Source organism: Herpailurus yagouaroundi, unplaced genomic scaffold (assembly GCF_014898765.1).
Source record: "Herpailurus yagouaroundi ecotype Mexico unplaced genomic scaffold, PumYag 162, whole genome shotgun sequence".
Classification (NCBI taxonomy): domain Eukaryota; kingdom Metazoa; phylum Chordata; class Mammalia; order Carnivora; family Felidae; genus Herpailurus; species Herpailurus yagouaroundi.
The window spans coordinates 59601208-59624348 of record NW_024412403.1 but is presented as its reverse complement, the minus strand read 5'-3'; the positions used below and the strand labels follow the sequence as shown (position 1 = coordinate 59624348).

The window sequence follows — 23141 nt, the reverse complement described above, 5'->3', positions numbered from 1 at the left end:
CTATTGTCGCTGAATTTCACCAATAGACACTAAAAAACAAATGTATGTGGGGTGCTTGGGTGGCTCAGTTGGTTAAGCATCTGACTTCAGCTCAGGTCACGGTCTTCTGCCTCATGGGTTCAAGCCTCGCATCTGGCTCTGTGCTGACAGCTCAGAGCCTGGAGCCTGCTTCGGATTTTGTGTCTCCCTCCCTCTGCCCCACTCTATCTCTAAAAAATAAATAAACACTAAAAAAAAAAAAAAACCAAAAACAATTGTACATTTATTTTTTATCCAGAATCAAATTATATATTCAAGCAATCAATGTATCTAGTATCAAATTATATATTCAAGCAACCAATTCTGTAATGATCTCTTCTTTCATGATGTGATTTTTTTTTTTCCACTTGAGTTAATGATGAGGAGTCTTCTTATTTTAACACATTCCAGAGTTCTTGGCTCTTAGGGAGAGAGAGAGAGAGAGAGAGAGAGAGAAATCAATGAACTGTTCATCCTCTGAAGCCTTTATGTTTTCCTAGGACCACCCTTTGACAAGGTGCTGGGAAAAAGCTTTTACTTAAGCATCCATGTGGCTGTAAATCTGAGGGCTGTAAATAATAACATAATGACTGGATTTTTCCAGACAAACAGAAAGATATATAGAAAGGATAAATAATTCATAAAAATTGATGAATTGCCCCCATAAAGCAAATTCCCCCAACTTGTATCCCTATATAAAATAATTGAATAATTCAAACCTACATGGAAGGAGGAAAGGAGATCATGGGAGGTAGGTGAGAATTATGGCAAGTTGTATATGTTTAAGAAATTGACATTACAAAATAAATACAAGTATTGTCCTTAGTAAGTTAGGAAAGAACATCAGAAGACTAAGCATGAAATATAACTCAAAGTAACAAAAGAATATTTAACCCAATGACAGACAGTATGGGAGGAAAAAAAGACTATCACTAAAAATGTAAACTGATGCAGCCACTGTGGAAAACAGTATGGAGGTTCCTCAAAAAATTAAAAATTAGAAATACTGTATGATTAAGTAATTCCACTTCTGGGTAGTTACCCAAAGAAAATGGAAACACTAATTCAAAAAGATATATGCACCCCTGTGTTTATTGCTCACTATTTACAATAACCAAGATATGGAATCAACTTAAGTATCCACCACTAAATGAATGGATAAAGAAGATGTGAGATATATATATTTTTCAGCCGCAGGAAAGAATGAAATCTTGCCATTCACAACAACATGAATAGACCTAGACGGTATTATGCCACGTGAAATAAGTCAGACAGAGAAAGACAAATACCATATGATTGCCGTTATATGTGGAATCTAAAAAACAAAACAAATCAACAAACCAACAAACCAATGAACCAACAAAAAGCAGAAAGACTCATAAATACTGAGAACAAACTAATGGTTACCGGAGGGGAAGAAGGTGGGGAAATGGACAAAATAGATGAAGGGAATTATGAAGTACAAACTTCCAGTTATAAAATAATTAAGTCACAGGGATGAAAAGTACAGCATAGGGAATAGGGTAAATAATATGGTAATAACTTTGTATCATGCCGGATAGTAACTACATTTATTGTGGTGAGCATATGTAACATATATAATTATCAAATCACTATGTTGTACACTTGAAACTAATGTATAATATTGTATGTTAACTTACTTCAATTAAAACAACTTGCTAATAACTAGAAAGAAACAAAAAAAACCAAAACTAATAAAACAAGAAACAAAAGACAGCATAGGTTGATGAGGATGTGTAGAAAATGAAACCCTTGCTTGCTATTGGTGGAGTTGCAAAATGGTACAGCCAATGTGGAAAACAGTATGGACATTTCTTTAAAAATTAAAAATAGGGGCACTTGAGTGGCTCAGTCGGTTAAGCAACCAACTCTTGATTTCAGCTCAGGTCATGATCTCATGGTTGTAAGATTGAGCCCCATGTTGGGCTCCACACCCAGAGAGGGAAAAAGATTTTTTCTCTCTCCCCCTCTTCCGCAACCCCTCCCCACCTCTCAAAAAATAAAAATAAAAGTACATATGATGCAATCCCACTTTTGGGTATTTATGGAAAAGAAGTGAAATCAGAATCTCAAAGAGATATTAGTACTTCCATGTTCCTTGTGGCACTGTGCACAACAGCCAAGATGCAGAAACAACCTAAATGTTGATCAACAGATGAATGGATAAAGAAAATATGGTACACACAAACAACAGAATACTACTCAACTTAAAAAAAAAGGAAATTCTGTGGATAAAGAAGATGTGATATATATATACACAATGGAGTATTACTCGGCAATCAAAAAGAATGAAATCTTGCCATTTGCAACTACATGGATGGAACTGGAGGGTATTATGCTAAGTGAAATTAGTCAGTCAGAGAAAGACAAAAATTACACGACTTCACTCATATGAGGACTTTAAGAGACAAAACAGATGAACATAAGGGAAGGGAAACAAAAATAATATAAAAACAGGGAGGGACAAAACAGAAGAGACACATAAATACGGAGAACAAACTGAGGGTTACTGGAGGGGTTGTGGGAGGGGGGATGAGCTAAATGGGTAAGGGACACTAAGGAATCTACTCCTTAAATCATTGTTGCACTATATGCTAACTAATTTGGATGTAAATTAAAAAAAATAAAATTAAAAAAATAAAATTAAATAAAAAGAAGGAAATTCTGGGTGCCTGGGTGGCTCAGGTCACAATCTCATAGTTTGTGAGTTTGAACTCTGATAACAGTGCAGAGTCTTGCTTCAGATCCTCTGTCTCCCTCTCTCTCTGCCCCTCCCCAGCTTGTGTGTGTGCATGCTCTTTCTCTTAAAATAAATAAACATTTTAAAAAATAAGTAGATAAATAAAAATCTAAACATAAAATAGAAAAATATGAAGCCAATAAATATGATCATATTTTTGTGAATTTAGGTGGATAATGACTTCTTAAATAATTCCCCAAACTCAAACTGTTAGGTGAAAATTGATGAATTTAACAACATTAAAGCATTAAATATTTCTGTTCTTTTAATGATGTAACTGAGATACAGTGATGCCAAATAGGGAGAAGTAATCAATGTCTAGTATGCAAAGAATCTAAAATATAAAGAATTTCTGCAAATATAGACAAACAACCAGGAATTACATGAAGATGTAGACAAGAACCTCACAGAAGGGGAAACCTGAATGTCTAACAAATACATGAAGACATGCTCATACTTACTAATAATCAGAAAACACACACACACACACAATCACACAATCACACAAATCAAAGAAACCATTCAATTGGTGTTGATTGGAGGGATCCTGAATCAGGAGATGAATAGGAATATTCAAAGTCATTAACATTAATACAATTTCACTTGAACCCACTAGTTCATGCAACTGGATTATATAAACAAATCTTTGTTTCCATTTATTTTTTAAATGATAATTGTTGCTACCAAATGGATGATTTAATATGGAAGGTTAAGTCTTAAATCTGAAGTATACACAGTGACAGCAAGAATCACACACCTGCCAATTTAATTACCTGTGAGCAGGAAAACATCGGGTTACTAAGGACTCCCCCTCAGGATGTCTCAGCTGGGGTGTGGCTTCAGGCACATTCTCTGACCTACAGGTATGATGACATTGATATATTCATTAGAAGAATACAGTCCAAACACTCCCCCTAATGGCAGTATATTGTGAGAGTACACTATGAATTAAAAAAAAAAAAAAAAAAAAAAAAGGGAGATTCAGATCTCTTTAGAGATTGATCAAAATGTCTTTTCAGGGGCGCCTGGGTGGCGCAGTCGGTTAAGCGTCCGACTTCAGCCAGGTCACGATCTCGCGGTCCATGAGTTCGAGCCCCGCGTCGGGCTCTGGGCTGATGGCTCAGAGCCTGGAGCCTGTTTCCGATTCTGTGTCTCCCTCTCTCTCTGCCCCTCCCCTGTTCATGCTCTGTCTCTCTCTGTCCCAAAAATAAATAAACGTTGAAAAAAAAATTAAAAAAAAAAATGTCTTTTCAATGCTGAGTTCAGCATAAATATACTCCATTAACAGAACTTGCAGGTTATTTCCACTCTATTGTAGTGGAGTCATAACTTAGGATCTGTACTGTTAAAGAGCATACCTTCTACTCTCCCAAATTTGTACCTCTGATCCTTATCTGCTCTGTAAATTCCAGATTCATATATAGAGATAATTGACATTCTCTTGGTTGTCAAATAAACATGTGAAAACAAATATGTTCAAAATAGAACTCTTGATCCTCCCTCCAAATTTGTTCTTCCTCTAATAACTCCCCATTTGTAAAAGGCTTCTTCACTCCATGGCAAAACATTTAGAATCATCAAGATAATTTCCCCCTTTTACCCTTTATCCACATCTTCTCCAGCAGCAAATCTTGTCATCCTAAACCTATCCCTAATTCACTCAACTCCCACTGCTACCACCCTAGTCCAGACCACTGTTGATTCCCATTTTGACTATGGCAATCACCTCTTTTAAAAACCTCCTTTCGTTCATTCTTGAATCCTAAAAACTGTTCACATTCAGCCTTTTTCACCACTCAGTGGATCCCTTCCCACCAGTCACCTGAAGTCCATATGCTCTGTCCTGTCAAAATCTGTCCTCAAGAAAGAATCTTAAACTCAATTTACCATAGCATAAATTACTAACAGCCTACCTTTGTAACAATCCCAAGTAGGGTATCATTTTAATAAGAATAAACCCTTGACTGCAAGAATTATTAAATATAGGGAAAAGAGTTTTCCATCATCATTCTTTCCATGATGAATTTTTCCATGAAAAAAATTTTTTTAGATTTAAAACTATACCTATTTTACCCACCTTCCCTATCATAGACAGGGAGTAATATAACTTACTTTTTCTTTCTCTGAACAAGATGGAAAATGATAAATACAATACATAGAAAAATTATGAATGAACCAAATGCATACAACAAAATATAAGGAGAACCAGAAGTACCTGAAAGACACAAGCAGAAACATATTCTTTGTGACTATATGTCATTTCTACACACGGTACTTTAAATCTTCAATGCTCTTTTGATTTACCATTGCTTTGTTGATAATCAAATTGATACTTTAATATTATTTACCATATTCAATTTTGTAAAAGAATACACTAACGCATTTTCAAATTGAAGACAGATAATATTTAATACCATTTTACCACACTCAAGAATAAGAAAAAAAGGTATAACCACCAAAAGAACAATCACAAGAAAATGTTTAAGAAAAACATAATGTAGTCACAATGAAATATTATTCAATTATTAAAATGTATCTGCAAAAGCCCCAGAAAATAAATTTATAATGATAATTAGTACTTAAGATTAATGTGTTAAGCAATGTGATAAGCATCTTATAAGGATTATTTACATTAACCAGGGGAGTACATTATTAGATACAGATGGGAAAATAGAGGCTCTGAGATGTTAAGAAAATTGGCCAAAGATACATAGTGATTAAGTGGCAAAATTGGGAAGCAAGTTCAGTATTGTCTGATTCCGGAGCCTGCAGTCTTATGAAAAAGAATATTGTAAAACTTTGAGTATCAACACTTTTTTAAAATTTTCTTCCAAGATTTTATTTAAATTCAAGTTAGCTAGCATATAGTATAGTATTGGTTTCAGGAATAGAATTTGGTGATTCATCACTTATATATAGCACCCAGTGTTCATCACAAGTGCCCTCCTTAATGCCCATCAGCCATTTAGCTCATCACCCCACTAACTGCCCCTCTAGGAACCTTCAGCTTGCTCTCTTTTTAACACTCTCTTGTGGTTTGCCGCCCTCTCTGTTTTTATCTTATTTTATTTTTCCTTTCCTTCCCCTATGTTCATCTGTTTTGTTTCTTAAATCCCACATATGTGTGAAATCATATGGTATTTGTCTTTCTCTGATCGACTTTTTTCATTTAGCATAACACACTCTAGTTCCATCCGCATTGATACAAATGGCAAGATTTCATTCTTTTTGATGGCTGAGTAATATTCCTTTGTGTATATATTTATCACATCTTCCTTATCCATTCATCTGTTGATGGATACTTGGACTCTTTCCATAATTTGGCTATTGTTGATAGCGCTGCTGTAAACAATGGGGCATGTGCCCCTTCAAATCAGCATTTTGGTTTCCTTTGGATAAAGACCTAGCAGTGCAATTGCTGGGTCACAGGGTAGATCTATTTTTAATTTTTTGAGGAGCTTCCCCACTGTTTTCCAGAGTGGCTGCACCAGTTTGCAGTCCTACCAACAGTGTAAGAGGGTTTCCCTTTCTCTGCATCTTTGCCAACATCTGTTGATTCCTGAGTTGTTAATGTTAGCCATTCTGACAAGTGTGAGGTGGTATCTCATTGTGGTTTTGATTTGTATTTACCTGATGATGAGTGATGTTGAGCATTTTTTTATGTGTCTGTTAGGCATTTGTATCCCTTCTTTGGAGAAATGTCTGTTCATGCATGTCTTCTGACCATTTCTTAACTGGATTAGCTGTTTTTTGAGTGTTGAGTTGGATAAGTTCTTTTTTTTTAAGTTTTTTTAAATGCATTTTTAGAGAAAAAGAGCACAAGTAGGGGAGGGGCAGATAGAGAGGGAGTGAGAGAATCCAGTCTCACAAACCATGAGACCATGACCTGAGCCAAAATCAAGAGTCTGATACCTAACCAACTGATCCACCCAGGCGCCCTATCAACACTCTTTATAGTAACTATTTTGGCCATAGTATTCCTAAATTGTATTACAAATCCACTTCTTTTTTTTTTTTTAACGTTTATTTATTTTTGAGACAGAGAGAAACAGAGCATGAACGGGGGAGGGTCAGAGAGAGAGGGAGACACAGAATCCGAAAAAAGCTCCAGGCTCTGAGCGTTCAGCACAGAGCCGGACACGGGGCTCAAACTCATGACCGCAAGATCATGACCTGAGCCAAAGTCGGACGCTTAACTGACTGAGCCACCCAGGCGCCCCTTACAAATCCACTTCTATCTGTGAATAGATATGTATATTCTATCTTCTGAATATAATTACATTTTTCATTACAACTTAAATTTAACCGAAGATCATCATGATTATCAATGCTAGTTCTTAGATATAATATAAAAATGAACCAATACACTTTGTGGATGGACCTTGTGAGGAAATTGTGCTTACAGTAAATGGCATGAATTATTGTGCATTTTGCATTCTTAGGTCTGCTTGTGGTAGAGTTTTTGAGTCCTTTTTTTGAGAAATTTTTGTTAGCGATTACTTCTTCGTTGATACTGTTAGGAAAATCCATGTGAGAAACTCTGTGCTATTTATTTTTGACTGTTCAGATGTCACTTGGTCTCAGGTTCTAGTTTTAACTATATTCTTTTTCAATGAGATACTACATAGCTCATTCAAACTGGGCAAAGAAGGCTGAATGGGCGTAAAATGTGAATACAGCCCTAAATTGGCACTAAAATGTGAACACAGCACTAAAGTCAGCAATAATAAAGCATGGGGAAAAAAAGGGCTTTCTATGAGATTTCAGTAAAACCAGAAATTTATAGGGGGCACCTGGGTGGCTTAGTCAGTTGCAGGTCCGACTCTTGATTTCTGCTCAGGTCATGATCCCAGGATCGTGGGATCGAGCCCCCACATCATGCTCAGTGCAGAGCTTGCTTGAGATTCTCTCCCTCTTTCCCTCTGCCCCTCTCCTGCTGACATGCTTTCTCTCTCTCAAAAAGAAAAAAAAAAAATCAGGAATTTATATCCCTACTATTTGCTGCAAAGCTAAGCAAGGAAGAATTATCTTCTGAATTGACAAATTACTTCTTTACAGACATTTGCATTTTAGCGAGAAGTGAAATTAACCATAATAATCCAGCCAATAGATTGATGAGAGATATATACATATGCTATTCAATGGGCATGTTCCAATCTCATGATTTAAGGAATTTTTACAGAAAGAGGACCTGATTAACTTCAGCTTCAAGAAACACATGTAACAAAAATATTTACCTCTACCCTTCCTAAGACTCCATTAAAATTATAGTAACAAAAATAAACTGATTCAGCGAAAAACAGCAGACAGAAGAATGATCTTCATTGGCAAGAGATTTAAACAAATTTACAACAGATGTGAAGTGGATAGAGGAATGGCCTCTGAAGGTACAGGGTGAGAGAAGCTGCAGGCTCATGTATGCACAGAACAGACTACACCTGCAGAGAGAGCCCCACAGAAACTGGACAGCATTAGAACTCAGATGACAAAAGAAGGAGGGATTAATCACAGAATGAAACTTACACTCAAAAGCACCCATTTCCATATCCGAAAGTTCAGTTCTGGACAGCCAGGTGCTCTGATCCTTCAGCAAGAAGAAGAAGAAGAAGAAGAAGAAGAAGAAGAAGAAGAAGAAGCAGCAGCAGCAGGAGGAGGAGGAGGAGGAGGAGGAGGAGGACAAGGGGAAGAGGAAGAAGGAATAGTTAAGTAATTCATTGAATATAATGAATATATACTAGGAATACTTAGGGTAGGGGGTCAGACACCTTGAGTATAGGCCCTTCCATTCTGGCTTTTAGAGTCTTCTGCTGCCTCCTTTCTACAAACAAAAGTCTGTCTCTTTACAAGATGTAAAAAAACACACAAAAAATCTATAAAGCTGCAGTCAGGGCTCATCAGAGTTTGAATAAAACCTGTAATCAAAGTGAGAAAGATTAGGGGCGCCTGGGTGGCACAGTCGGTTAAGCGTCCGACTTCAGCCAGGTCACGATCTCGCGGTCCGTGAGTTCGAGCCCCGCGTCAGGCTCTGGGCTGATGGCTCAGAGCCTGGAGCCTGTTTCCGATTCTGTGTTTCCCTCTCTCTCTGCCCCTCCCCCGTTCATGCTCTGTCTCTCTCTGTCCCAAAAATAAATAAACGTTGAAAAAAAAAATTAAAAAAAAAAAAAAGTGAGAAAGATTGAGTAATAGAAGCATAAATAAAATTAAAATGGTGGTAGTGTCCCAAGGGTGGGCAGTGGAGGAGATAATTAAAGAAACAGAAGATAATTACAAGATTTGACAAGATATTACTTTCTTAAAGCAGGAAGAGAAGGGTATGAAAAAATTAAATCAACTTTAATTTATAAAAATAATCTTAAATTATAAAAGCAATTCAAAATTATAAGCCTGATTGTCAAAAAAAGAAAAACTTGAATGAAAAAGTTTAAAGATATTTTTTTAAGTCTCCCAGATACTATGAAGGGAAGAAAAGACATATTTTTTAAAAGATGAAAATAAGATTCAATGTAAATGTTTTCATGCCCAATTAATTGAGGTTTATAAAAAGAGAATAAATTAAGTGAACAGGTGGAAATTTTTCAAAGAAAGGAGAGAATATTCAGAGTTTAAAGATTTGAGTCTCCAAATTGAATGAACTCACCAAATGCCAATTACATTAAAGAACTATAAATAAAATACTCTAAAAATAGTAGTAGAAAGTTTCAGAGCTCTAAGGATAATGAGAAGGTTACCATTACCAAAGAGAAGATATGGTAATATTTACTATTACAATTTTCTGATTGACACTTGACTTTTCATCAATCACAATGGACGATCAAAGACAATGGAGGACTACTTTGCAAATTCTGAGGGCAAAAGGGTTGTTAAACTAAAGTTGTGTAACAAGCAAACTACCAATCACATGAAACAGCATTGTAAGACCATAGGAGAGACCCTGTGGCCTGTTAGCATGACTATCAGAATCCCTAGGGAAATTTCCCACTGTTCTAATTCCACAGCACTGAGGTGACTTTGCTTTAACCAGGTTGTATTAACCTGGGGAAGTGAGGCATGAAAATGATGGAAGGATAATTTATGTTGGCCTGAGTGTGTTATATTTTGTAGTAGTTTCATTTTGTGCTGGTTGTTACCTTGTACTTTATTTAGGTTAGTCCACAGATTGTTTAATTCAAATATTAATGAGACATCCTAGGTTCAAGTGAGGTTATGTTTAGCCCATCTGGACTATGTAGTAGGCTACTTATTCCAATAGTCCAGTAGCTGGTTATGTACCCCAAATTGTTAAACTTCCAAAAAATGTGATGTGTCCTTCACTCATTCAAACTTTATGAACCAATATCATTGATGGCGAGTGATGCTTTTTGTTCTTGAATGAATGTGACAAATTATGGAGAAATTTTATCCTCCCCACTTCCTGAGTTTACATTTTTTCCAAAAGTGATGAAGGACATTAACTAAAGACTCAAGCAAGACAAATACAAAGGATGTGACACCAAAGCACTAATAATAAAACTGACATAAAACAAATACAAGGAGAAAATCTTAAAAGCCGCCAGGATGAAAGGGAGATACATTTCAAAGGACCAGCAATAAAATTGATATATATCTTTTCAACAAAAGTAATGAAAGTCTGAAGCCAATAAAATACCGTTGTCAAGGTGATGAAAAATATGAAATAACTATCAAACTGGAATCAGAAATCCTGTAAAAATGTTCTTCAAAAGTTAAAACATTTTATGACCAAAAATATTAAAATAATTGGCCATCTATAATTTTTCACTATGAAAAAAACAAAAAAGAATTCTTTAGGCAGAAGGAAAAGTGTGAACATGGACAAAGAAGAAACAATGGAAAGGATAAATATAAAGAATATTATTATAAATAACAGGAACAAAAACAATAACATATTTTGGAATTTAAACATATATAAAGAATTAAAATGTACAAAATATGCGCCTGAAACTAATATAGCATTGTGTGTCAACTATACTCAAATAAATAAATAAATAAATAAAATGCACAAACCAATAGCACAAGGAGTGGGCATTCATATAAGCCCATTGCATTATCTGAAAAGTAGTAAAAATAGTAAATTATATTAGAATTTAATAAGTCAAGAGATGTATGTTGCAGTCTCCAAGACAACCCTTAAAGAAGGATGCAGGAATGTATAGTTGACAAACTAATAGAAGAGGTAAATGAAACAAAAATAAATAATCCAAAAGAATTCAGGGAGAGAAAGGATTATAAAACAGGTCAGAAAATAGAAAGCAAATAATAAGGCGGTAAATGAAAACCTAAATATATCAGATTTACACTTAATGTATAGAGACAAAATGGTTTCATGTTGAAAGATTATCCAGGTGAAATATAAAAACAATTATTTAAATTTTGTAGGCAATTATATTATATAAATGCAGAACATAAATATATTGAAATTATTATTTAAAGTTTTAAGAAAAATCATACCTTGTTTAATTACGGCTTTGAAACAGAGGGTACAATTGACAGAGCTTGGGTGGAAGACAGGCAAGGAGAAATGGGCAGCTGAGAGAGACTTTCTATGGTGGATGAAACAAAAAATAGGTTTTACCATGCTGCTGACGGCTGCAGAGGTAAGCAGTAAGAGAACTATACTGGGAAGAAAGGAACCATATTGGGAGGAGGAACGGTTGAAGGAGGTATGAGTGAACCTAGTCTTCACTGCCTGTGGCAGAAATTCAGTGGAAAGCAGTTAAGGGAGATCAGTGAAGACTTTGCCCTTTAAGAACAGTTACCATTGGAGACAGAACTGGGGTAGAGAACATTTGCATTGCCTGATTCTTTTAACCATGCAGGAGTACCACAAAGACTTAACATTTCTAAAAATAGATGAGCACACAAACACTTCTGGTATGAATTTTTAAAACATTTTCCCTTGTTGATTATTATTTCTACTTACATTCTTGTTTGACTGACAGAGGAACAATCTTCTCTTCATTCCTTAGAGGATGATCCATGTGCACAATCAGGTGTTGGAGACTTAGGGATCTCACAGTCTCCAAGGAGACGTTGTACATTTTCGTGATAGTCACTGTGCCGTTTGGGTTCTGAGCAAGGTATTCCTCTGGTGGATTAATCAAGACTTTTGATGGGAAAAGAGATATTTGAGGAACAGGTTTTCCCACAGCTGAGTAAATAAAACTAAGAAAATCTTCAGAGTCAAAGTTGGACTGGAGCTCAGTTTTTATTTCAGATACAGCTGAGACAAAAAAGGAGACACAAAATTAAATATAAAAATATGTCACACAAGATTTCTGAAGTGTTAAAGATGGACTTCCCCAAATTTGTATATGACAGTGAAATGTTGTAAACATGTCCCTCTCAGATACCTCTCCTCACATTTTGCAAAACTTCACAATTTCGTCTCTTATACCCACTATTCCAATTTAAGAGGAACAGTTGGTATCTCCACTTTCATTCAACCTTAAAATTACATTCTATAAATCTCCAACACTTTAAAGTTATAGCAAAATAATGAGGGGACACTATGTCACTATCACTATTCCTTCGACATTTTGTTAATTTGTTAGTAAATTTTTATTCTCTAAGTCTTCTTTCCTCTTTTTTTTTTTCTCTCTACTCTCTCTTTATCTTTTCCTCTCTTTCCCAGTGAAAATTCTGATGCCATTTATGACTTTTATCTACTGGATTAAAATCAATGCAGTGTAAAATTTAGATGAGAGGTCAGAAGACCTAAATGTTATGCCTGGTCAGGAACCATGTGGAAATCAGAAAGTCATGTAGCCATCATTGGCTTCCACTTTTTTTCTTCTGTATAACAAAAGATTGGTTATGGATGGCCTCTGTAATAGTCTTTCCTTCTTTAATATTCTTTCTCTGGACCTTAAACTTCAAAGCTCACATCCCCTTGATTTTGACTTTACATAAAACACTTATATACCTATAATGTTAAGGCAAATTTGTCCACTATGGCTGCCTTGCGGGAACACATTAAATAGACATTTGTAGCAGGCTTCATCTTCAAATGTTACTTCACGGATAGTTATGAATGAGGAATTGGGTTCGATGACCTCACAGTGCAGCCGATCTCTGTATGGTGGAAGAATCTTTTCTCCATATATATTGCTATATGTGCCAATATTTTGTCGCGAAGAACCTTGGATCTTCTGCCAGGTAATTTGCACAACATCTGCTGGAGTTGTCAAATTGCAGAAAATCGTCACATTTTCTCCAAATACAGCTGTCTCATTATTTTTGTATTTTATTCTATGTGGAGAATCTGAAAATAAAGCCCAGTATAAATTAAGAGAAATGTACTTTCATACTACCTTGGATACTATCCCTATCATAGCACTCCCTTATCTCTCTGTTTTATAATTATCTTTTTATTTGTGTCTTTCCCCACTAGAAAATGAGCTTTCTTATCTTCTTCACCATTGATAGGTAGTTTCTAAAAGTGTTTCTGACATATACTACCTATTGACAAATATTTATTGAGGGCAAAACTTGAAACATAAATTACCAACACAAGTAATGGTAATTTTGATGAATCTCTGGAGGTTGAGGGTGAACTAGCTTGAGGGTGACAAACTCCTCAGGGCTCCAGTATTAGGGAGGACCTAAAATTCATAGTTTCCACCAGCATGAACCTAGCCAGTTTCTCGCAGTGAAGAGCCAGGAAAACTCACCTCATATCTTTGCAAAGGAAGGAGAAAGTAATCATGTTGAAATAAGCCCAGTGCATTTTCCATAAAAATGTCCCCTTCTCCAGGGGAAAAGACTTTATCAAACCTTATCTCACATGGATGGAAGGACAATGACCCAGATCTGGTTCCCTTTAGCTTTCCTATCTTATCTAAGGTGGGGAAGGCAGGGGGAAAAGGTACAAAAACTTCTGAAGTCACAGCCAAGGGTCATAGGCCTACCAAGAGTGAAATTTAAACATAAGATTTTAAAATACTTACTTCCTTAAGTCTTCCCCACCACAGCAGTAGGGTTCCAATATAATGACAGTGGATTACAGTTGAAATGGTTGTAACGCTCAGACTTCAATCATCAATAGGAGAGACAAAAACAAAGAAACTACAAGAATTTGAAACCCTTGATACCTTAACCTATAGTGAACAGTAAACACAACCCAACTCCCTGTCAGAATAACATAAAACCCAAGTTAAAGCTCTATTTACCTTAGTTCTTATCTGACATGTCATGTCTGGATTAAAAAAAAAATAAGTTGTAAGGCATGCTAAAAGCCCAGAATAAAAGTAATTGGAAAAGACAAAGTATCTTGGAATACTTGGAAAAGATAATTGGAAAAGTATAATTGGAAAAGACAAGTATCCAAGCCAGACTCAAATACAGTACAGATTTTGTAATTATCAGACAGAGAATTAAAGTCAACTATGATTAATATAATAAAGACTCATGAAAAAGTTTGACACGTGCAAAAACATATGGATAATGTAAGCATAGATACGGAAATGCTAAAAAGAATAAAGAGAAAATGCCAAAGACATTACAAGAAAATAAAACTACAGACCAATATCTCTTATAAACATATATGCAAAAATTCTAAACAAGTTGAATCTAAAAAAGTATAAAAAAATAAACTCCATGATCAAGTGAGATTTATCCCATGTCTACAAAGCTGGTTCAACACTTGAAAATCAACTAATGTAATTTATTACCTCAACAGACTAAAATAGAAAAGTCACAAGATCCTATCAACAGATTTAGAAAAAGTATTTGATAAAATCCATCACCAATTCATAATAAAACCTCACAGTAACCTAAGAATAGAGGGTAACTTCCTTCACCTGAGAAAGAACATCTTAAAAAAAAAAAAAAGAATATCTACAAAAACCCTACAGCTAGTATTATACTTTAATAGTGTAAAACTCAAAGCTTTCCCATTAAGATCAGGTACAAGGCAGGAATGCTCCCTCTCACCACTTCTTTCCAACACATACTGAAAGCTCTTCCTAATGCAATAAGGCAAGAAAAATAAATAAAAGGTATGCAGATTGGGAAGGAATACATAAAACTGTCTTTGTTCATAAATGACATGATCATCTATGTAGAAAAGCAAAAAGAAGCAACAAAGAAACTCCTGGAACTAATAAGCAATTATAGCAAAGTTGTAGGATCACACAATTAATATACAAAAGTCAATCGCTTTCCTGTATATCAACAATGAGCAAGTGGAACTTGAAATTAAAAACATAATACCATTTACATAAGCAGCTCCCAAATGAAATACTTAGTTATAAATCTAACAAAATAAGTACAAGATCTATATGAGGGAAATTATAAAACTTCGATGAGCAAATCAGGGAAGAACTAAATAAATGAGAAATATTCCATGTTCGTGAATAAGCAGACTCAATATTATCAAGATATCAGTTCGTCCCAACCTGATCTGTAGATTCAATGCAATCCCAATTAAAATCTTAACAAGTTATTTACAGACATTGACAAACTGATTCTAAAGTTTATAAAGAGAAGTAGAAGACCCAGAATAGCCAACATAATATGGAAGGACAACAAAGTTTGAGGGCTAACACTATTCAACTTAAAAACTTACTATAACTAGAGTAATCAATACTCTGTGGAATTGGCAAAAAAAAAAAAAAAAAAAAAAAAAATAGATCAATGGAACAGAATAGAGAGTCCAGATATGGACTCACACACATAGAGTCAACTGATCTTTGGCAAAGGTGCAAAGAAATTCAACAGAGAAAGGAAAGCCCTTTTCTTATTTTATTTTTTTATTACTTTTTTAATTAAACATTTTTAATGTTTATTTTTGAAAGAGAGCTTGTGCAAGCGGGGGAGGGGCAGAGAGAGAGAGGGAGACACAAAATCTGAAGCAGGCTCCAGGCTCTGAGCTGTCAGCACAGAGCCTGACACAGGACTCAAACTCATGAACCTCGAGATCATGACCTGAGCTGAAGTCGGACACTCAACCTACTGAGCCACCCAGGTACCCCAAGGATGGCCTTTTTGACAAATGATGCTGCTGGGACAGTTGGGTGTCTGATTAGTTTCCTAGGGCTGCCATAACAAAGTACCACAAACTTCATGACTTGAAACAATAGAAATTTATTTTTCACAGATCTAGAGATCTGAAGTCCTAAATCAAGGTGTTTGGGATTCAGGGTTCACCCTAACCCAACGTGATTTCTTCCTGAAATCACCTTAATTGTATCTGCAAAGACCTTTTTTCCAAATAAGATCATATTCTATGTTCCAGATAGACAAGAATGGGGGTGGGAGCACTATTCAACCCACTACAACAGGCATATGCTAAAAAAAAATGAAGATAGACACCTAACTAACAAAAATTAACTCAATATGGATTATAGACCTAAATGAAAAATACAAAACTATAAAACTTGGAAGAAAACACAGGAGAAAATCTAGGTGACCCTGTGTTTGGTGATAAGTTATTAGATATAATACCAGAAGTATGATTCATGAATGAAAAAAAAATTGATGTTATACTTTATTATAATTAAAGACCTTTGCTTTGTGAAAGACAAAGTAAAGACAATATGACAACAAGCCACAGACTGCAAGAAAGTATTTGTAAAACACATACTTTGTCATAGTTCATTCAGGCTGTTAAAATTAAATACTACAGATTGGGTAGTTTATAAACAACAGAAATTTGTTTCTCACAGTTCTGGAGGTTGGAAATCCAAGATCAAGGGGGCAGCATGGTTGAGAAAGGGCTCTCTTCTGGGTCATAGAATTCTTGTTGTGTCCTCACATGGTGGAAAGAACTAGGAAATTCTGTGGATTTTTATAATCTAATCCCATTTATGAGAGCTCCACACTCATGAGCTAATCACTTCCCAAAGGCCCCACCTACTCATACCATAACCGTTGAGTGTTAAAATTTTAACATATGAATTTTGAGGGGTCATAAAGATTCAGGCTATAGCAGACTTGTATCCAAATATACAAAAAAAAAAAAAATGAAAACAAACAATACAATGTAAAAATAGGCAAAAAATCCAAATGGACACCTCACCAAAAAAAGATATATAATTGGCAAATAAGCACATGAAAGGATGCACAAAATCTCTTGTTGTTAGAAAATTGCCAATTAAAATAATAATGAGCTTCCATGACACACCTATTAGAATGGCTAATATTTAAAATATATATATACAATACTAAATGTCGGTGAGGGTATGGAGCAGCAGGAATTCTCATTCATTGTTGATTGGAATGCAAAATGATAGAGCCACTTTGGAAGAGAGTTGGCAGTTTCTTAACAAACCTACACATATTCTTACCATGGGATCCAGCGCTTGTGCTCTTAGGTATTCACCCAGCTGATTTGAAAAGTTATATCTACATAAAAATCTACAGGTAAATGTTTAGAGCAGCATATTCATCATCACCAAAAACTGAAAGCACCAATATGACTTCAATAGGTAAATGAGTAAACTGTAGTATCTATACAACAGAATATGATCCAGCGATAAAAAGAAATGAACTATCAAATCGTGCACACACATACAAACCATGGATAAATATGGAATACATATTGCTAAGTGAAAGAATCCAAACTAAGAAGGCTACACACTGTGTGATTCCAAGTATATACCATTTTGGAAAAGGTAAAACCATAGAGACAGTAGAAATATCAGTGGTGTCCAGGGGTTCAGGAGTAGCCAGGAGAGTTGAACAGGTGAGACACAGGGGATTTTTAGGGCAATGAAACTATTCTGTATGATACTGTAATGGTTGCTAAGTGACCTTACACATTTGTCAAAATGTATAGAGATTTATAGCACATAAAGTGAATCTTCAAGTACACAATTCAAGAAATTATTGGGGCACCTGGGTAGCTCGCTCTGTTGGTTAATCGTCCAACCCTTGATATTGGCTCAGGTCAATATCTCATGGTTTGTGAGATCAAGCCCCTTGGGCTCTGCGCTGACAGGACAGTGCAGAGCCTGCTTGGGATTCTCTCTCTGCCCCTCTCTTATTTGCACATGTGCTGTCTCTCAAAATAAATAAACATTTAAGAAAAAAAATTATTTAGGAGACAGAGGTTGCCAAGGAGTGCAGTCTGAAACCTGAAAATCTAACTGTATTACAAATGTATCCTATGTAGACATAAGAGTTCATAGTATGTACACTTGATATGACATAATTAAAATAGCATTTTACCTCTGTGGCCTTCCTCCCCTAAACCTGTAAGGCACTCTAGTCATGAGAAAAATATCAGACAAATTCTGATAGAGGGTAATTCTACAACATACTTGAGCAGTCCCCTCAAAACAGTCAATGTCATAAAAAATATGGAAATTCTGAGATAACGGTCAGTTAAGAGAAGCTTAAGGAGACAACACAAAGAAATGTAATGGGATAACCAGGGTGGGATCCTTAAAAAAAAAAAAAAAAAAAGTTAAAAATCAAGAAATGTGAATAAACTGTGGACTTTAGTTATGAAAAATACATAAAATGTAATTTGTTAATTAGAACAAATGTACCATACTGACATAAGATGTTAATAGTAGGGAAAGCCGGGTAAGGGATATATAGGAACATTGTACTATTTTCTCAGTTTTTCTGTAAGCCTAAAACTGTTCTAAAAAATAAAGTCTTTTTAAGGAATCAATTATATTTCTATATATCTTCAATAAGTAAATGGAAAAAAATTAAAAATACCATATAAAATAGCTTCCCAAGTAAAAAAGAAAGAAATATATAGTAATAAAAACCTATTGGACGATATATAAGACCTCTTTACTGAAATATGCAAAATAACATCTAAAAAAAATAAAGAAGACTTAAATAAATGGAAAGATACATCATACTGTAAATAAGGAAAAAAAATAATGATGTTAATTCTTTTCAAGCTAATTTTTAGACTCAATGCAACTCTAATAAAATTTAAAGCAGTTTTTAAAAAAGATTTTTTAATGTTTAGTTATTTTTGAGAAAGAGAGAGAGAGAGAGAGAGAGAGAGAGAGATACAAGTGTGAGCAGGGGAGGGACAGAGAGAGGGAGACATAGAATCTGAAGCAGACTCTAGGCTCGGAGCTCAGGAAAGGCTCTGAGCACGTGGGGCTTGAACCCAAAAACTGCGAGATCATGTCCTGAGCTGAAGTTGGACACTTAACTGACTGAGCCACCCAGATGCCCCCAAGCAGTTTTTTTTTTTTTTTTAATTCTGCATTTGACAAGCTGAGTCTAAAAAAGCCAAGGGCATAAACAAGACCTACTATCTGAATGTAAAGCTAAAGTAATACAATGTTATTTTTATTCAAGGATAAGGAAATGGATGAAACACAATGAAGTAGAGTCAGAAACAGTCCCACACATATATGTGCATCTGATATATATCACAAATGGAACAGACAGTGCATAGATTTGGGAAAAAGATTATCTTCCCAATAAATGATGATGTGTAAATTAGATATCCATATGGAAAAATTATATATTGGCTCTCATCTAAGACTAAAGACAAAAATCTATTTCAAATGCATTGACTCCCATCTAAAAGTAGAAACAAAAATCCATTTCAAATGCATTAAAAATGTAAATGTGAAAATAAAACACTGCTTTACAAATAAAGTATTATAGAACATCTACTTGGCTGGAGTAGCCGATTTCTTAAGTAGGGCATACATCAACAGTTATATGATGCTTTATTCCTTTTTTAGAAATATGAAATTATAAAAAATTAGAAGTGAGTGATTGATCTATTTTAATATTAATTAACTGCAGTCTATCAAAAGATACATATTCAGCAGTAAAAAGGCAACCCATAAAGTAAGAGAAGATACTTGCTATATGTATATATATATATATATATATGAGTAAGGATTTGTATTCTACAAAGCAATAAGACAAAGACAGGCAACTCTATAGAAAATGGAGCAAAATATATGACTATGCACGTCATAAAAGAGAATGTTTAAATGGCCAATAGACAAGATGCTCAACTTCTTTAGTCATCAAGGAAATGCAAATTAAAACCTGGACTATACATGACTAGAATGACTAGCTTGAAAGACAGACAATACCAAATTTAGTGAAAATATGTAAAAAACCAATTCATACTTTGATGGGAGTGGAAACTGGAAAACCTTTTGGCTTCATGGTTGATGGTACTGTAACAATGTTGTATGGACAAATAGTAGCTACACTTGTGGTGAGCATCGCATAATATCTAGACTTATCACATCGCCATGTTGTACCCCTGAAATTAATGTAGCATTGTGTATCAACTATATTTTAATTAAAAAAATGTGGAACATAGGTATATCCTGTGATCAGAAAATCTACTCCTAGGTATATATCTAATAGAAATGCCTACTTATATTCTTCAAAACACACGTACATAAATGTTCACAGAGGCATGATTTGTAAAAGTCAAAACAGAAATTACCCAAATGCAAATCAACAGTAGAATTGATAAACAAGTTATGGTATTTACACAATGGGATTTAATAAACTGCAATGAGATTTAATAAATTACATCTACTCTCAACAATACGGATAAAACTCACCAATGTATTGTTGAGCCAAAGAAATTAAACACAAATGAATAAATGCTAAATGATTATGTTTCTATATATAATATATATAACATATATATTAACATACATAATCAATATATATAATCAATATATGTATTATATATCAACAACAGATAAAATGAATCTATGGTGTAAGAAATTTGGATAGTGGCATTTGTAGGAAAGAAAGGAAGGGGGCATGAATAAAGCTTTGGGATGCTGTTAATGTTCTGTTCTTGATCTTTGCTAGATATGTTGGTCTAATCATTAAAAAAATTAATCAAACTGCATACTTATGTTTATACACATTCCTGTATGTCTGCCTTACTTAAATGCAAAGGTTAAAAAAAAACCTCATGTACCTTACTCCACTTACCTCAGACTATATCTGGTTTTCGTTCACTTGTCTTGGCTTTTATATTCAAATTATAAACAAATTTTTTTGCAAATATTTTTCAAAAATTCATTGGTCTGCAACTATACTTAGCATTGGAGAATATTTAAATACATAGAACATGTTTGTTTTATAAAGAGTATTTCATTTGCGAACAAGAGAGCTGTAATGATGTCTTACCTGTGCTAATTTCAAGAAGTAAGGTTTTAGAGCAATCATTTACTTTGCCGAGCCTCAGTTTTTTCATCTGAAAAATGAGCTTAAGATACCTGATTTACAGCGTATTGTGAGTATCCGAAAAGAATATGTAAATATAACGACAGTTCTAAATCACCAAGATATTTCAGGTATCATGGGTGATGTAGTCCCCGTCCCCAAACAAAGACCCCTAACAGATTTCCCTCACTATCTGAAACTAGTGTGTTCCTATAAAACCTTTCATAAACCGAAATGGCTTAAAGTGAAGAGTGGTTCCCTGCTTTATGAAAGTCGCAGTTCCACCATTTTGCTTTTAGGAAGAACCTACATTAGCACAGGAGGGCTTTTTTGTAAAAGCAAAGTCCTCTTCAAATTTTTTTTTTAGCTAGCGACAACAGGTACTAATGCAGATCCTTCAGAAAAGCAAAGTGATGTGATATGAACCTTCAGAAAGCAGGGGACACCTATAATACCTAATGAAAGTCTAAAGGGAACAAATAAGCTATCACTATTACTGTAACAATTTCTCTAATTGTGCTTGCCACATCTCTTTATCATTATTTGCCCACAGGCTGTTTGCCCTACTGGATTTTGAGTTATCTGATATCAGAACAAGTGTTCTCCATTTTGTAGTTTAGATGATTAAGTTAAGAAGTAACATGGGACATACTGGTTTCCTCTTCTGTCACATCATTTTGTTCTCAGCATATGTCACTCCTCATTCAACTTTTGATTGGATTATCTAATTGAATTCAAATGATACTTCTTGAGGAAAAAAACTTCCTAACTGGAAGTAATCATGATTTATTTTCTCAACTGAATTCCTACAGAACATTAGTTATTGCCCTTACTATGAACCCAAGAGATTTAAGATGGAATTGAGTTAAATATCTTTTTTTTTTAAATGTTTATTTATTTTTGAGACAGAGAGAGACAGAGCATGAACGGGGGAGGGCCAGAGAGAGAGGGAGACACAGGATCCGAAGCAGGTTCCAGGCTCTGAGCTGTCAGCACAGAGCCCGATGCGGGGCTGGAACTCACGATCGTGAGATCATGACCTGAGCTGAAGTCGGATGCTTAACCGACTGAGCCACCCAGGCGCCCCTAAATATCTTTAACCAAACAACTTTAATGACTAGAAGATATTAGTACCTGAATATTTAGTAAATCCCTAACATCTCAGGAGTACTTCAGTTTGTAATGATAAGCAAACCCATGAAGGAAACAATGAACAAATTTGACAATATAAAAATGATAAACCTTTTAGTGACCAAGGAGAGCCTCAAAACAAGTCAAATTCAGACTTAAAAGGCAAATGGGCTGCAGGAAATACTGCATAACTAGCTAACTAACTAACTGACGGACTAACTAACTTACAGAGAGCCCATTTGCTTCCATCAGGTGTGTGGCCTCTAATCTGAACTACTCGGGCTTACTTCAGAAGCAAGGCTTCCTTAATACCTTTCTTTCATTCTCTGCTTACTAAGTCATTGTTTCAATATGCTCATCTTAAAACTGCTAGTTGCCAACCACCTGGATAGCTACATGGTTAACATGCAGACCCAAACATAATGCTCTGCTCCCCTAACTTTATAAAAGTGAAAAGACTCCATCCTGGTATTTATTTACCATTCATTTCCAGCCACAAAACAATTGCGAGAAAATGTGAAGAGTTACCTGATCCTTGTGCCCAGATGGAAAGCAAGAGGGGCTGGAGAATGAGGTAGAGTGGAAAGCCCATGAAATTTGATGATAAAACCATCACTAACATGTGGAGTGTTTTATTCTCTAACAACTTTCACATGAAAATGGCAATATCTTCCGATATATCCGCCCAAATCTGTTACTCATTAACCACTTGCTCAGAAAGTCCGTTAAGACTTTCCTAATCTTGTGGCATTTCGACTTCCTTCTCTGCCTAGGCTCCAAATTTGCTAGAATCTCAGGTCTATATAATTTTTGTCACCGTATGTGTGTGCTATTCTGCAGCTGTCGCAGGATTCATGCACAGGTTCTGAAAACCTACCTGCTAACTTGCAAGAAAATTTCGTGAGTCCTTCTTTGGGGCCTGCTACTAACTTTTCCCAGTCTTTCATGTCCTGTTATTTATGTACAAAATAAAATTCAAACTAGTTTCTCCACAAGGAGTGAGGTCAAGTGAAAAGACATCTCTCCACAGAGGTATGCTAGGTTTCTAAAAATCATTCCTCTTGGCATCTACATCCCC

At 35.1% G+C, this 23141-nt stretch overlaps 1 protein-coding gene across 1 annotated transcript; it reads right to left on the bottom strand.

Annotated features, from left to right (window-relative positions):
• Positions 1-238: 238 nt before the first annotated feature.
• Positions 239-22702, bottom strand: CD200 (CD200 molecule). The gene is made up of 6 exons (XM_040484491.1): positions 22592-22702; positions 12720-13058; positions 11718-12017; positions 4892-4994; positions 3553-3636; positions 239-440 (listed from the first exon to the last, which is right to left on the bottom strand). Exons 1-6 carry the CDS (start codon positions 22683-22685, stop codon positions 416-418), a joined length of 945 nt encoding a protein of 314 aa, XP_040340425.1. The 5' UTR covers positions 22686-22702; the 3' UTR covers positions 239-415.
• Positions 22703-23141: the final 439 nt, after the last annotated feature.